The sequence below is a fragment of the Barbus barbus genome, assembly GCF_936440315.1.
Source record: "Barbus barbus genome assembly, chromosome: 8".
Taxonomy (NCBI): Eukaryota; Metazoa; Chordata; class Actinopteri; order Cypriniformes; family Cyprinidae; genus Barbus; species Barbus barbus.
In genome coordinates, this window is record NC_136736.1 from 12,038,728 (window position 1) to 12,055,755 (window position 17,028).

The following is a 17,028-nucleotide window of genomic DNA, read 5'->3' on the forward strand; positions in this document are numbered from 1 at the left end:
GCGAGAAGGCGTCAACCTTCTCATTCACACCTGAGAAGACAGGCCTGCATAATGAGCTTCATAATGAGCCATTTAGTCAAGTATGTGACTGAGAGGAAGAGTTACAAGAAAGAATATGAGGACAAAATCAATTGAATTTTTTTTTTTTTGTAGTTTAAGTATATATTTAGCTATCACACAAAACTTGAGATTCACTTGTGAGTGCTGTTAAACATTTTATTAGGAACAATCAAAGCTGTCTTTCAAAGCTGACTTTTAGCATCATTACTCCAGTCACATGATTCTTCAGAAATCATTCTAATATTGTGATTTGCTGCTAAAAAAAGACCCTTTGCAGTTTCAAATTATACCTTGCTCTTATCTATACGATCAAAACTCGAGGAGTATTTTTAGTTTGTTTCGCTTCATAAAGAAAAACGAGACAGCCCGCACCGGTGGGTTAAGGAACACCAAGTAATCACACAGCTTTCTCCTGTTATGATGAAAATTGGCCAGCAATTTCGCCAAGCAAATACCACGAAATAGGTTGCAGCAGTTTGTCAATCCGCTATGGGACTGAGCTCAAACAGCTTCAGCATCAGCGACTTCTTATAGGACACAATCGCTGTCAATCAAAAGGAGATGCAGTCTTTCGACAGACCCTCCAATCATCACGCAGAAGCCTGGAGTCCAGCCCCGCCCACTCCTCCATTCACCCCCAGAGACGCTGAGCGTCCAGGGGCGGGACATAATCGCAGCATTTATCCAATGACCATCTAGTTTCGAAGCACTGAAAAAAAACTGTTCAAAGCAGCCCCATTGAAGTCAATGGACGCTAGGCTTCAACAGGGAAGTACACTGTGACGCTACGGGAATGTATGAGAAGGAAATCGAGTCACCTGCTATATGTAGCTGATTCTGATCAAACTCATCTTCGAGATGAACGTGTTCTAACGCATTTTTAAAATCAATAAAATGTTAACACAATAGTACATATTTGACCATTAATTTTTTGACATTATAGGGGAAGCCGAGCTTCCCTTGCAGTCTTAAAGAAATCCCCACTGCTAACAGGCGAGTAGGTAGTTCTTCCGACTGGATGTCCAATTTTTCAGTTGGATGTACAAAGAAAATGTTCTATTGTGACATGCATCCAAATGAAATAGATTCCTGAATAAGAAAAAAAAAATTGTAGGATGAGACATGATTGATTAAATTGTTATTGTTTGCTAACTGCTGTGATCTCATTTGAGTGCCATGTGAAGGGAGGGAAGGATTATTGGCTACTCATTAAAGAAAAGATGTTGTTGGAGGGTGATGGTACCTAAATGATTTTGATTAAGGATTAAAAGGGCAATTTAAAAAAAAAACACCTGAATAACTCTTAGAGGTTACAACTCTCCACATTAAAACTTCAAAATGCATTTTAGTCGAAATAGAAGTTCAGTTTTATCCACTTTGAAATGTGCAAAACATCTTTAAAATGACTTGGGCAACTGACCAGGTAGGGGCTCCTGGAGCAGCACAGAGGGGTTCCAGTTCTTTATCATGTGCGTGTCCCAGAGGTTCTCTAGTTTGAGCGAGGGACATGGCAAAGAGCCGTTCCAGTCCCCTGCCGTGCTGAAGCAGCTCTGATAGACGTGCTCCGGTAGGGTTGGGTTGAACACTTGCTGCTTTCCGCCTGTGTGACTGGACGTGGGGGTGGGAGGGAGAGTCTAGAGAAGATGAAGAGAGTAGGGATCATTATATGAAAAATTCATTTAGAAATGTCATTTTAAAATGATTTACAATAAGGCTACCAAAAATCTAATGGGAAACGTATGGTGACACTGCATCATTGCTTGATAAGCAACAGCCAATGACGTGGAAAGGGACATACCCAGTAAGAAGTGAAATTTTGCACCTGTGCCTTTATTAAGATGCTTTTTATGATTTTTGGTACAAGTCACCCCCCTTGTGGCTGGAAATATAACAGCAAATTCACCCAGGCAACTTTCAAAGGGAAGGCTGGGAATTTCCTGTGCATTTTTGTGCACGTGAGTGCTTCTAACCTTGCTGTGTGTGAGCGGAGGGGTGGAGTAGAGGGTGGGCAGCAGTGGTCTGGGCAGGTGGGAGAGGTTGTGTAAGGGTAGATGGCCGTGGATGTGGGGGTAGAGGTGGAGGGCGGGGTGGGCTGCCGTCTTCTCTGAGAAGAACTGGTGACCCCCTGCATGCAGCCTGCTGGTAGGCAGACAGGTGGAGTTCAGGCCAGAGGTGCTACCGTCCCCATTGCCCTGATTGCACACATGACACTCGCACGGATGTTGTACCTGATCCACCTAAAAAGGAAACAAATATTTATTTTGCCAGAGGCCATATTTGCTACTTTACTACTCTGGCTTAAGAGTTATCGTTTTAAAAGGCTTAATTGCATTTTGACACCTTTTTTTACCCTAGCATAAAAATAAGCTACTTAAGAACAGCACTGCTGAATAGAAGTTGAATAATTATGATATAGGTGTATTCGAAAAAAATCCTACAACTCAAAAATATTACATTATATATTTACATTATTACTTTTAATATGCCACAAAACTGTAATTGATTCGGAAAAACCTAAATCATTACAGTCTCTGCGGGTATCTATCTATCTATACACACAATATTTTAATATAAATTTAAAATCGAGTAGAATGTTTAATTGTTTGACTCTACTTTTAAATACATTTTAAATTTATATTTAAAAATTATCTGGAAATATTTACTTTTTATTAACCAGATAGAGAGATTAACACTTAATACTAGCCTTTAGAAAGCAGAATGTAAAAACTGAAAAATGATTACACTGAACATAATTAATATTTTGAAAGCACACCTTAATTTTGCAACCCTTAAAAATACATTCTATATTTGTATTAGACTGTAAAAGCCTAAACCCTTAAGTCATCTATTTAATCTATACTGTAGTCATCGTTCAATATATATTCTTAAGCTCTTATATAAAAGTCTCGGTAACTTTTCTTCAGCTCTACCTGTGTATGAGGGTATGATGGAGGCAGACAATCATTTTTCCCTCCAGAGAGTGACTCCTCCTGGCCTGGAGGCTCCCCACCACTCTCCCTCTCCTCCTCATCACCTTCAGAGGAACTGCTACTGCTGCTGCTCCCCCGTGAAGACTAGGAGAATGAGAGAGGAGAGATTATTACCAACTTTCTTTTTAAATTCAAATGTCACATTTTTCCAGTTGACAAATATTTATTGTATACTGTAGGCGGCAACAACACTGTCAGATGATCAGCTGCCACCTACTTTATCTTTAAGGGTCAAGCTCTCTTCTCCTCCACTGAGCTGAGTGTGAATGCCATTAATGCTGGCCACCAAAGCGGGGTCTTCGTACCCACTCAGAGGGTAGATGGCCGAAAATGGAGGCACTTCATCATCGCTGGGGCAGAGAAAGGAAAGTAAAAGAAACCTAATGACTCAGGCGTTGGAGTTGTGATGTAATAAAAACTGATGACACTGTATTATTGAAAAACAGAAACTGAGTGAACTCAGCAGGAAAGTACATTATGAAGTCATGAATACAGTAATGACTATAATAATTGGAACTTGCCTGATCTGACCCTTATCTGATTTTGCAATACTGTCCACAGGAGACCTATTACCAGTACTACACAATACAAAAAAAAAAAAATTCCAAGCCTACATTTCAGCACTATCCACGTAAAAACCCTTGACAGCTCATAAAATGATTATAAAACGCAGCCATAAAGCAAGCAGACAGGGAACAACAAACATTTTGCCATACCTACAAATGACTGCATTTAGCTTTTATATACATTACAGTGCAAAGGTTTAGGGTTGGTATTTTTCATAAACATTAAAATTAGCATATATTACAGGAACACTCCACTTTTTTGAAAATAGGATTAATTAATAAATTAATAATCAAATTAATTTGAAAAATTTATTTCTATAATCCCCACCTCCCACAAAAAAAGAAAAAGAAAAAAAAAAATTATTCTGACTCCAAGTGAGTTTCTGCAGAAAACAAAAAACAAATTGGGCAACAACAAAAACATGTTGCTGGAGACGGGCTTATTATTGAAAGTGCAATCTGATTCTCTGCCAGTAGGAGGCGCTTTGAGAGCGGTAGAACTAGCGGTTTCCTCAGTAATGACTGTACGCTACTTTATCAGATAATATGAAAATGCCATCAAATCTATTACATCAAAGACAGTCGGTTCCCTTCAGAGATACATTCATATAAATCACCCGCGCCGCGTTTTGATTTTGAAACGTGCAGTGCTCATGTTTATTCAACGACGTCAAACGCCACAAATAAATCAATGTATGAGAAACACTGGTAATGTAAATCTAAATATCGTAAATGTGTAAAAATCATATCACCGTTACTGAAAAAAATTATATCGTGATGCATATTAATATTGAATTATAGTCCAGCCCTAATATAAAGCATTATTTTCCTTGAATGTGTTGAGAAAAAATATTTCCTCACAGAACTGCACACAAATACAAACAGTGTGAACAATGTAGTCTGACTCACAAAAAGTGACTCATCTGCTGGTTCCTTTAATGAATCATTCAAAAAGACTTCACATCAAGAGTTACTGGTTTAAATCAGTCCTTCACTGAATGAGCTCACCAAATCTGTCAAAGGAGTTACGGTAACACTTTACAATAAGGTTCATTAGTTAACAACATTAGTAAACATGAACTAAGAATGGACAATACTTCTACAGCATTTATTAACCTTAATGTTCATTTCAGCATTTACTAATGGATTATTAAAATCACAAGTTGTGTTTGTTAACATTAGTTAATGCGCTGTAGGGTTGGGCGATGTCTACAAAATTATGGCGTTATTTTACTGCCAAATGTCGAGAGCGCATTTTTGTAGCGCGAAAGTAGATTAATATAATGCGCGAGCGCGAATCTCCCCGCTCTCACGCGGACTTCCTTTTGCTCTCGCACAAAACCGGACACGCACTATCGGATATACGCTGCTCTCGCGCAAAGAGAGTGCGTGCACTTAAAACGTGTCTATCCTCTCGCTCAAGTGTGCGCGCTCAAACTTTGTCCTGTGTACTCGCACATCTCTCCGTGCTCTTGCGCTAGATATTAATCCTTTTCACACCTGGATTAAACATCAAAAGTTATCAACCAATCAGATTTTTCTACGACTGACCCGATGAAAATACTAGGCCTATGTGAAGAGGGAACTGTTCCTGGAATTTCTCTACAATTTAATAATATTTAGTCATATCAAATGTATATTAGAAATGGCTAGGAATCGAGTGTTTGGATGATTTATATATATATATATAAAAACAAAAACTAGTTTGTCTAATCGTTTGGTCAAACCCCTCTGAGCGATTTATCTACACAAACAAACAAAAAATGGATATGATTCTTAAAGTTCATGTGGCCATACATGTATTGTGTACTTGGGTTGAAATTAGGGCTGAATGATTTTGGAAAATAATCTAATTGCAATTTTTTTTTACCAATATTGTGATTACAATTTAATATACGATTATTTTTTAAAGCTTTTTATATTCTGTATTATAAAACAAAGACAATAAATCATTGTATAGTATGCAGTGTTGGGCACGTTACTTTAAAAAAGTAATTAGTTATATTACTAGTTGCTTCTCACAAACAGTAACTGAGTTACATCATTATAAAATAAACTAATTACCAGGGAAAGTAACTTTTGTTCATTCTTTTTTAAATGTTCAAATGTGTCAAATAACTTGGATGCCCCCAATTTTAAATATGTTAAATGAATGAAATGGTCACTAAATAGAATAAATTATTATTATAAAACATTGTACACTAATCTACACTATTTTAATGTTTCTGTGGGAAATGTGAGAGACACCTATCAAATTCAATTGATTATTGTAAATATTATCAACCCTCTACACTTGGCAATAGAATCTCCATTGGCTTGTAATGTTTTTGTTTACTCACCAGACTAATATTAATTATCTGGTATAATAATAATAAATGTTTGTAAAATAGCAAGTTTTTTTTTTAAATATCTCACTTAGCATCAGTCAGTCAAACATTACATGATATGATAATTTAGCATTAAATGAAGATAGAACTTTAGTAATTAGAATAACCATGTATGCATAATGCATATTTGTCATGTTGACTGAACTTAGGTCTGGTGGTGGTGCTTAAGATATTGTTTGTCATTTAGTGTTTCTATAAAAAAAAGGGGGGGGGGGGGGAACTACAAATAATACTGATAAGATAATACTTCTACAAATTCTACTACTAATAAGAACAATATAAAACGCACTAAGGATTATTGAGCTGCTGGGTTCATGAATATTAATCAGGTTGTCTGCGTTCGCTCGAACTGATTCGCTGAAATCAAAACAGGGAGGAGCGCCAGCCAATGAGATTGCCGTTTGCGCATTAGTCCCGCCCACTACCGGAAAACCCAGCAGTTCTTAAAAGGGTAACTAAACTCCTGGGCCCGTATTCATAAACATTCTAAGAATCCTCTCAGAAAACTCTTAATTTAGCTTAAAAACGTTTACGTAGGAGTCTTAGCTTAAGAGCGATTCGGGACCAATCTGAGAGCAACTCTGAGTAAGGAATAGACAAAAACTTTCATCTTAGTGAGGAGGCGGGGTTGACCCCGTTGCTATGTATGACACAATCTTTTGAAGACTGTGATTGGTTGGTTGTCAAGAAGGAAATAAAAGAGTGCTTTTAAGAGTAGGGTATATTATAAGCCTTCACTTTGAAATTACAGGCGGAATTTTTCCTCTCGCTCTTTCTCACACACACACACACACACACACACACACACACACACACACACACACATTATATATGTATATGTATGTATATATATATATATATATATATATATATATATATATATATATATATATATATATATATATATATATATATATATATATATATATATATATATATTCTTAATTTTTTATTTACCATGCTGTCATACTTACAGAGCCGGCCGGCGCCAGGGCACCTCCATCGGGGGGCATTTAAATTTCTAGGGGGGGCACAAATCACGTTGTGTGTGTGTGTGTCGGGGGGGATGGGGGGGCTGCAATCTGTGATCTCGTGCAATTGCTGACGCTCGCTAAAGCGTGCAATCGCATTATGTGCTCTGTTTTATCGGTACTTTCGCTATCAAAATCAATCGCGTTCAGCAAGGAGGAGAGAGGATGGAAAGTGGGGGGGCACAGTAACTCGTTTGGGGGGGGGGGGGGGGGGGGGGCACGGCCCGCGACGCCCCTTGGTGCCGGCCCTGCATATTTACTGTGTTTTATAAGTGCTGTAACAGACCCAAATCATCACTGCTGCATAGTTGCATTTTTCCAGTTGCCAAATATGTTAATGTAGTGATTTCTGGAGCTATGGCAATTCTGTGCGGTGTCTGAGATGTTAGCATGTCTTTAATAAGATCAGTCACAAACATGATCCCTGCACAAACTAATGTGTAGTGTCTTATTAGCTCACTGTCATGCATTGTGTGCAACACATTTCTTCTCCCTCTTCATTTTCGTCCATTTTCTCCGCTGTTAAAGAAACTCTTAAGCCCCTTAAAAGTCCTCGTCCGTACTCCTAACAAGTTTGACCTTAAGACCTCTTTTAAGGGTTAAGATGCTTTCTGAATTACTTTTTTCTTTACTAGGTTTTTTTCTTTAATTTTAAGAGTAAACGCCCACATTTCTAAGAATTTTCTTAGAATTTTGTCACTAGGAGCTACTTTTTGCATTAAAATTCTTCATGAATACGGGCCCTGGGCCCGTATTCTTAAAGCTTCTAAGAATCCTTTTAGAGAGCTCCTAATTTAGCTTAAAAATTTCTAACTAGGAGTCTTAGCTTAAAAGTGATTCAGGACCAATCTGAGAGCAACTCTGAGGAAGGAAAAGACAAAAACTTTTATCTTAGTGAGAAGGTGGGGTTGACCCCGTTGCTAGCTATGACACATTCTTTTGAAGACTGTGATTGGTTGGTTGTCAAGAAGGAAATAAAATAGCGCTTTTAAGAGTAGTGTTTATTATAAGCCTTCACTTTGAAATTACAGGCGTAATTTTTCTGTATTCTCTCTCTCTCACACACACACATTGTATATGTATATATATTCTTTATTTTTTATTTACCATGCTGTCGTACTTAACGTATTTAACAGAAAATGAACAGCGACAGTGCTGTAACAGACCCAAATCATCACTGCTGCATAGTTGCATTTTTCCAGTTGCCAAATATGTTAATGTAGTGATAACATCCATTTCTGGCACTATGGCATTTCTGCGCGGTGTCGGAGATGTTAGCGCGTCTCTAATAAGATCGGTCACAAACATGATCCCTGCACGATCTTATGTGTAGCGTCTTATTAACTCACTGTCATACATTGTGTGCAACATTTATTCTGCCTCATGTTTCGTCCATTTTCTCCACTGCTAAAGAAACACTTAAGCCCCTTAAAAGTCCTCGTCCGTACTCCTAACAATTTTGGACCTTAAGACCTCTTTTAAGGGTTAAGATGCTTTCTGAATTACTTTTTTTCTTTACTAGGATCTTTTCTTTAATTTTAAGAGGGAACACCCACATTTCTAAGAATTTTCTTAGAATTTTGTTACTAGGAGCAACTCTTAGCACTAAGATTCTTCATGAATACAGGCCCTGGTCAGAGCCTAACTCCACCCACTGGCGATATTTGAAAAATGCTGGAAAAGTGGGCAGAGCCCAGCGGAGACAGAGGGGACGTGGTGGGCTTGTGTAGGGGCGTGGTTAGTAGGTGCCATCATACTTCACACGGGTATGCAACGTCCAATAGGAAAATTCAACTGCAGTAGCCACCATTCAACCTGAAGAGGGCAGCACTCAGACGTTTTTACACCATATATTGTAGAATTAAAACACTTTATAACCAAATGTCAAAACATTTACTCGAATCAATGCACAGCACCAATAAAGGCACAGTCTTACAGATCATTAAATCAAAAAAGTTGTTTTAGGGTTTAGTTACCCTTTAAAAGCTGAAGAATTCCAAAAGGAACTCCGTTATTTTGACAGGAAAATACAACAAAGGATATCATTTACATGTAGCGCGTCAATTCTGCATGAAATGTAAGACCGCAAACTGTGGACTTGGCAACATAGCATGCCAACTTGATTCTTCCTCTGAAGACAGCTTAGATGTGTTCAAGCCTCGAGGTTTAGGGGTGGAGATGGGTGGGTTTAGGGATCGGGGGGGGGTGGAGACGGGTAGGTTTAGGTAAATGTAAAGCCCGGCTCACACTGTGCGATTTTGGCCACGATTTGTTCGTCTGAGACAAATTTAGAAAATCCTAAAATCCTAAAAGATTCCTATAATCCTAGGCTAAAATCGGTTGTCTAGATCGCTGGTTTGACATGTTCACCGACAGCCGATTAATGGCCGTTGCGAGAAATTTTTTCCTCCGATTAAATTCTGGCAGTGTCAGAAGATTTCAGACACTTTCCTGCAGTGTGACATCTCCTACAACGACCATCAAACCAAGAACCAATAGGAGCACTGAACTTGACGACGCAATTAGCGCGACAACTTCAAACTTCAACTTCGTTTATTTGTAAAAACAATATATGTACAAAGTAAAGTTTACTTAAAGTTTATTTATTAAGGGGCAGGATGTTTAAACTCGAATAACAAAATTACCTCAAGTTCGCTCTGTAGAACTGGAAGTCCATAAAGTCCTATTTTGCCCAGCCATGACTTGCTCCACACACGTCGTCTTTTTTTTTTTTTAACATCAAGGTATGTAATTAATAAAACTAACGCTACACGTTGCTGTTGTTTGCTAGCTACCATTATAGCGAGAGAACGCGGGTCACGTATTGATGACGTAAAACTCCGGACAAGTCTTCTTGAGTGCGTCCGTTTTTGTCGCGTCTTGACTGTCGTACAGTCTGACATTAAGACAACTGAGATCCTACAGTCTGACATGGGGATCATGTTCGTACAGTGTGACAAGCAACAATCGCAAAAGATTATTAAAAATCGCACAGTGTGAGCCTGGCTTAAGGTGGGAGGAGTTGGATCTAGATCCAACCACGCCCCTGGATCTTGTGTTCTGCAGTGAGGACCATCTCAATGCAATTAATCACTCAGCCCTAGTTGAAATAAATATATATATCTTCTGATTTAAGTCAGAACTAGGGTCAGATGCACTATTCCCTAAATAGCCTACTTAAGATGTGGAGACCAAATATAACACTATAATGAATTTATCATATTTGTGATAACCACTACATTATATTCTATGTGTTTAAAGGTGCCATAGAATGAAAAACTGTCTTTACCCTGGCATATTTAAATAATAACAGTTCTGTACATGGAAATGACATACAGTGAGCCTCAAACACCATAGTTTCCTCCATATGTAAATCTCGTGATTAAAAAAGACCACTGAAAAACAGGCGAATCAGAACATAACACCGACTGTGACGTAACAGTCGGGATCACTACGCCCCCAACATTTGCATAAACCCGCCCTTGATCTTCTAAGCCGGCCGAACCATCAGAAGCTCTGCAGGTATTGTAAATAAACAAGCGCGGACAACAGCGAAAATAACAAAATAAATGTTATGTTCCAGGCCGTGCAGGGGGTGTGAAGTGCAGGGATGGGTTGGTATCTGTATTCAGAAAGGCACAGAAAGCAAATAACGCGAGCCACTAAAGGGACATGGTTAGCTCCTTGCTAGCGGTAGCCTGTTACAGTACATAAGATTTCACTCTCAGTAAGGAGAGATGAGGATGATGGCGAATGACTTACAGATCCTGAGCACCACTGACAAGCATCTGATCTCGTGAAATGTGTGGTAAGTACTGTTGCTCCATAATGTAAACATAGTTTGTGTGATCGCGTCTCTTGAAAGTGAAACTATAACGCGATCGATGGATCGTTCAAAAGCAGTTTCAATGCCTCGCATATTAATAACGGCTCCCTGATGCCCGCGTTTTATATACAGTATAATTACCCGACGATATAACTGCGAGAGAAAGTATTTAAATATATATTTTCCTCCCTGTGCTTCCTTCTTGCTGATGAGCCGTACTGTGAAACAGCCAATCAGAGCAGAGCTCATTATAATTCATGACCCTGCCAAATAAGCCAATAACAGACCGTTTCATTCTAGGGAGAAATCCTAGGGTTGTAAATGGACATGTAAAATCGTTTCTGGAGATTTTTTGCCCTTACCTAAGCCACATACCTTCTGTGTAGATATCAGAGAACAATTTAAAATACTGTATCAATGCATTCTATGGCACCTTTAAAGCATTTGCAGACAGTGTCATTACCTATAACTGTCATATATCTTTAAAATTCAAACACATTTTCTATGAGCGTACGTACACCGGCGGCGCCATTCGGCGTCTGTTAACAGGCCAGTAACTATTCAAAACAATGTAAAGACGTGGCATGACACGACGGTGAGCTTCTCATCCAATGTGCGACCAGCTTGAGACGATGGTAAATGATTTGCAGATCCAGAGCACAACTGACAAAACATCTGATCTTGTTAAATGTGTGGTAAGTACTGCCGCTCCATAGTATAAACAGAGTACGTGCGATCATGAATCTCAAAAGTGAAAGTGAAACTAAAAAGTGATCACGCAAAAAGCAGTTTCAGTGCCAGGCATAATAGCGGCTCCCTGATGCCCATAATGTAGACTATAATTACCCAATGATATAACTGCGAGAGAAATTAGGCTACTGAAATATATATTTTCCTTCCATCATGTATTTATTCCCTTTTGGGGTCCCGTAGTAGGCTACACGGCATTTTCTTTCTGAACACGGTACTGGGATGCGGCGGATTGCGGGGAGATGGGGGCGTGCAATCAAGATGCTGGCTCAACATCGTGATGTCTATCAGCCATCGGCGATGGACGATGGCATTGTCTATCGGCCCAACCCTAATGCATTGTGAACTACCACGAATAAACAATGTATTTTCATTAACTAACATTAACAAAGATTAATAAAAAGTGTAATAAATGCATTGGTCATTGTTTGTTCATGTTAGTTAATACATTAACTAATGTTAATAAATGACACCTTATTGTAAAGTGTTACGTTAACGGTATCAACATTTGACTCACTTACAAAACTTCAAGTTGGCATTACCGTCAGTGACGTGTACTTAAGGATCACGCATTTTCTGCATCATTACTGACTGATTGCTAATATAGCTACGTGTAGTTAAAGATACACATTTGCAAAATCATTTATGTAATAAATGTTATTTTCATAAAAGATGACATTTATGGGACCTCCATATTAAGGAGAAAGCACAAAACAGTTTTAACTCACAATGTGGTGGTGCCATGCTGTGGCAGGATGAGGCGTGGGTGCTGCCGGATGGTGATGGGGGAGCCTGGGGCCGAGCCGGACCCTGAGCTGCCCGATGACATGCTGGGGGGATGGACCTCTGACAGGTAGTCCCGGGGAGGTTCCACTTGCAGGGGCAGCTTCAGATGCAGATCCTCTGCCATAGGAGCATCCATGATGCCACAGGTCAGGATGTGAGACAGGCTGCAGTCATCACAGGTGCATCTGGAGGTAAATGCATTAACTCAATGAGTAAACAGGCTACTAATATAGGTAGCCTGGTGTAGGGTAAGAATACTCAAAGAACACTAAAAGGTTGGAATTTTTTTCCACTTGTATTTTCTAAAAGTGTCCCCCAAAATGCATCGCTTTAAAGGAAAACCCATCAATTAAACTAATTACATATACACAAATTATTACTAAATGAAACTGATAAGCACCTCCGTCTGTAGTTGCAGTTGGGACAGTCAGGGATACTCAGTCTGGACGAAAGCATTTGTTTCACTGTGTCTGTAAACTTACTGTCACCACCCAGAGACTTTTTACTGTTCGGTAGGAACTGCAATCACACACACACAAACTCATTTTAATCAAGATTACAGTAACACTTGCCTCAACAACTTTTTGTTTTCTTTTTTTTATCTCAAAAGAAAATATTACCTGCTCTTCAAAAAATCTTTTCTGTTTGAAGATCTCTGCATCTTCTTTGAACATCCGCTGCTTGGTTCTTAAAGACATCTTATAAAAAAAAAAAAAAAAAAAAAAAAGGGGGAAACTCATTTAGCTCCACTCAAACGGCTTTGTAAAGGGCAAAATCATGTATGAAGATTAATAATGAATAATAAATTACTTGTGCTGCAACTTACATTTCTATTAATTAACGACTTATGTGGTTCTGTCCTTTGATTTGTGAGATTCTGACCTTCAACCTTGAAAAGCAACTGGAAATAGGCAAAACTGGTATCAGATGCGAGACCATGCAAGAAAGCCACTAACGAAATTGGTTCAGTAAGGCTACATTCACATTACCGGCCAAAAAACATATACCTGCTCATCAACATAGTCATCAATCCTCTTCTCACACTCCAGCCATTCAAGAGCCACTGCACTCATCTCCTGATCCAGCTGGTGGTATCTCTCCAGCAGTGTACGGTACATATCCTCACTGTATGAATCATGGGATGTTGTGCCCTGCCTATTTATCAAAACAAAATAATGGCATCTATACATGCAGAGGAGTACTATAAGAAGTTCTAACTGATTCAACAAAGACCATACCTGAGCTGGGCCACTAAGGCAGGTAGACTGTTGTGCAGGATGGGTTCAGAGAAAACCAAGTTCTCAAAAAGGTGCTTATTGTGAAGCTCCCATGTCACTTGAAACTTTTGCAAATGTTCATTCTCCTGAAGAGGAAGAACAGGGCTAGTAGTAGTCCATATTATGGTTGTGCTTAAACATTTATTATTCATTTCATTATTCATATTCATGCACACAAGTGTTTCAAAGCAGGATCGACCAAGCACTCGTATTAATGGTACTGCAGAAAGACTGGTATTGTTACATTTTTAAATTTAAGTTTGTATGCATGCAATATGGTTGGGTTGCAAAAACCCACCAGGGTGAGCAGGAAGGTGCTGATGGTGCGGGCCGCCTGGCAGAGCGCATTGTACTCCTCTAGCAGCAGTGAGATGAACTGGTGGGCCTGTGGAGGCCCCTGAAACGCTGCACCGGGTGCCTTTGAGCCTGTGGACAGGTGCTTGAGTAGCCGCACTTTCATCTCTAAGACGTACTCCCTTGCCTGCTGTTCCAGACGCTGGTACAACTGGTAGGGGTCTTTCTCACAAAGCCTGAATAAAAAGAAAGTGACGTGAGCCTTTAAGGAGAGAAATGAGAGAATCCAAACGTTGTCCAGTGGAATTATTAATGTGAAAGTTTATTACACAAGGTTAGCAGATCCACAAGAATGCAGTGCTTATTGTCATTTTCAATAAGAGCCTACAAATACAGCACTTAAACTTAAAAACAAACACTGGAAAATGTACAACCTAGTCTGTCAAAGTGATGGATAATACTATTTGTAACAAACCCCTTTTCACATATAATATTTGTTATAAATTACTTCTACTACTGTTCAAAAGTTTGGAGTCAGTAAGATTTTTTAAATATTCTAGAAACAAGTCTCTCATTCTCACCAAGGCTGCCTTTATTTGATCAAACATACAGTAAAAACTGTATATTGTGAAAAATTACATATGTTTAAATTTTATATTTTCTAGTTTATTAAGTTTTAAAATATAATTTATTTCTGCGAAGGCAAAACTGGATTTACAGCAGTCAATGCTCCAATCTTCAGTGTCACGTGATCTTTCAGAAATCACTCCAATTTAATAAACATGTCTCCATTATTAGTGTTGAAAACACTTATTATTGTTATTATTATTATTATTGTGGAAACCGAGATACATTTTTTCAGGATTACATTATTAATGTATTTCCTGCCAATTTTGATCAATTTACTGTTTCAATAAAAGTTTGTGTTTTCTCTAAAAAAAAGAAAAAAAAAGAAAAAAAAAAGATTTTGAACAGAATTGTATTTAATTGAATGAAGTTATGTCAAATGTGGTCAGAACCAATCAGCACCTGTCAACGAGTTCCTTCATGCTCTCCTTGTCCCGGTCGAGAGGCTGATCCTGATCATCAGCCAGTGGAGTCCCAGTCTGCCGGTAAATGCACCGGACCAGGTATCTGACCTCAGACCAGTGATTCTGCAGTTGTTGTGACTCCCGCTCTGACTCAGCAGTGATCTCCCTAACCAAAGACACCACAATCAAAGCATTGCAGATGAAGAAATAAAAATAAGTCCAACATCAGACATGATTATAAGACTCATGCAAGCTGATCCCACAACATACATTAAAAAAAGCTTATTGAGACTGATGCAGCACTCACCTCCGCTCATAACAGGCTTCACAGCTACACACTGTGTCTGCAGTGAGGGAAGCGCTGAGATCTGGAGCAGGCAGCGTAGGAGCACCAACTGTCAGTCTCCCTCCGGCCCCCAAGGGATCCTGGGACAAACCGCCATTACCCAATGGCATGTGCAATAAGAAGTCCTGATTCTGATGAACAAGAAAATAATTATGTACCACCAATACGTTTTTTTAGGGTATTCCCAAAAACTCTCTGACCCACTGCTGCTACTTATTCTACACTTTTAGGTTGGATATTATGGTTGAAATGTGAAAGAAAAAAACAAAACAAAAAACTTTTTTTGATCAAATGACTTTTCCAACTTGAGTGTTCTCCTAACTAAAATCTACAAATTGCTTTTGGAAGAAAGAGCCCTGTGGTGAAAAGAACATTATTAAATGATAAAACCAGTTTAGAGTACGTGTCAACCACATAGGACAATTTCTACCTAAACTTGAAAAGTAAATGTTATCAGATGGAAACACAAATATGAGACCACACTGAAATGCGATGCACTGAAATATTATGTAAATGTCAAATTTCTGATTCTAGCAAAAAATAAATAAAAATATTTAAATTAACAAACAAATAAATTCATGTTTAAAATTGCCCATGTATCTTTTAGAAGCTAATACATTTATGTATTTATTTTTTGTTTACGTTCACATGTTTGGATTAGGAACAGAATAACAGTTCCAAAACTCAAAACAAGTCACATGAAACGAGGCAAGCATCCACCAGCACATGCTCTAAAGCAGAGCTTTCCAAACTGTGAGCTGCAGTCCCCGGTGGGCCACAGAGGTACTGCGGGGGTGCCATAGCCAAAGCTGAATCAAATAAAACATAAAACGTATTTTTTCCATGGTACATATCAAAACTTATTTTTATTATTATTATTGTAACAAGGTGAGATACACTGCTTATTTCTAACTGTTTTCAGTTCATTATATAAAAAACGATTACAGACAAAGTCCACAAACACCTGCCTATTCCAAAATGCACTGATGGATGCATATTTTCAATGCCAGGTGGGGTGGAGTATGACAATGCATCAAGCTCATCAAGTGGATCTGACTGCATAACAAATAGATACATTTCTGTTCAGGTTGCACCTGTCCTCTGAAGACCCTGAGCTCTCTAACAAGGTAATAATGTTTCTCTGCTAATCCGATCTCCACCTTAAATTGGCATCTTTACAGCCAGACATCAAATCCTTCATTGGTCATTCACACAGAATGTGTTATTGCAGTCAACTGCACTGCTTTTCCATTGGTTTTTTTTTTTTATGTAAAGAAAGATTAAAGGTCATTGCACACTGAGTCCGAAATTTTCTGGTGCGTTTTTCCGTTTTCATCATCCTTTCCTATCAAAATGCATGCTACGGATGCGAAAACGCAGAAAATCGAACCTGATCCAAATTTTTTTATGAGGGTCAAACGTTTCGGAGGCAGTGTGTAAATGTGATTTCGGACTCGGTGTGCAATGACCTTAAGAATGAAATCTTTGACTATTGCATTCACATCTTTTGCAGTGTCTCGCGCATGAATTTTTAGAATACCATGCAAGTAGTAGTTCAACTTTAGAGAGGGGAAAAAACCCTTCGCATCACTCTTCAATTTGAATGTACCTGTCGTAAGGTCATTTAAATGTTGTTCAACACAGGTATGGATTTAAATGCAATCAATTTGTGACCTGAATGTAT

General features: G+C 38.7%; 1 protein-coding gene across 2 annotated transcripts in view; it reads right to left on the reverse strand.

Annotated features, from left to right (window-relative positions):
- LOC306873378 (protein FAM193A-like) overlaps positions 1-17,028 on the reverse strand; it is a 30,166-nt gene that overhangs the window by 6,985 nt on the left and 6,153 nt on the right. For both annotated transcript variants that reach the window (XM_079422632.1, XM_079422631.1), the window contains 13 exons: positions 15,306-15,475; positions 14,997-15,164; positions 13,972-14,203; positions 13,635-13,759; positions 13,404-13,551; positions 13,223-13,297; positions 13,017-13,094; positions 12,797-12,915; positions 12,339-12,581; positions 3,268-3,400; positions 2,991-3,134; positions 2,031-2,297; positions 1,481-1,694 (listed from right to left, as the gene is read on the reverse strand). In XM_079422632.1, the coding sequence (XP_079278758.1) occupies positions 1,481-1,694; positions 2,031-2,297; positions 2,991-3,134; positions 3,268-3,400; positions 12,339-12,581; positions 12,797-12,915; positions 13,017-13,094; positions 13,223-13,297; positions 13,404-13,551; positions 13,635-13,759; positions 13,972-14,203; positions 14,997-15,164; positions 15,306-15,475 (2,116 nt within the window). The remainder of the gene's footprint in view (positions 1-1,480; positions 1,695-2,030; positions 2,298-2,990; positions 3,135-3,267; positions 3,401-12,338; positions 12,582-12,796; positions 12,916-13,016; positions 13,095-13,222; positions 13,298-13,403; positions 13,552-13,634; positions 13,760-13,971; positions 14,204-14,996; positions 15,165-15,305; positions 15,476-17,028) is intronic.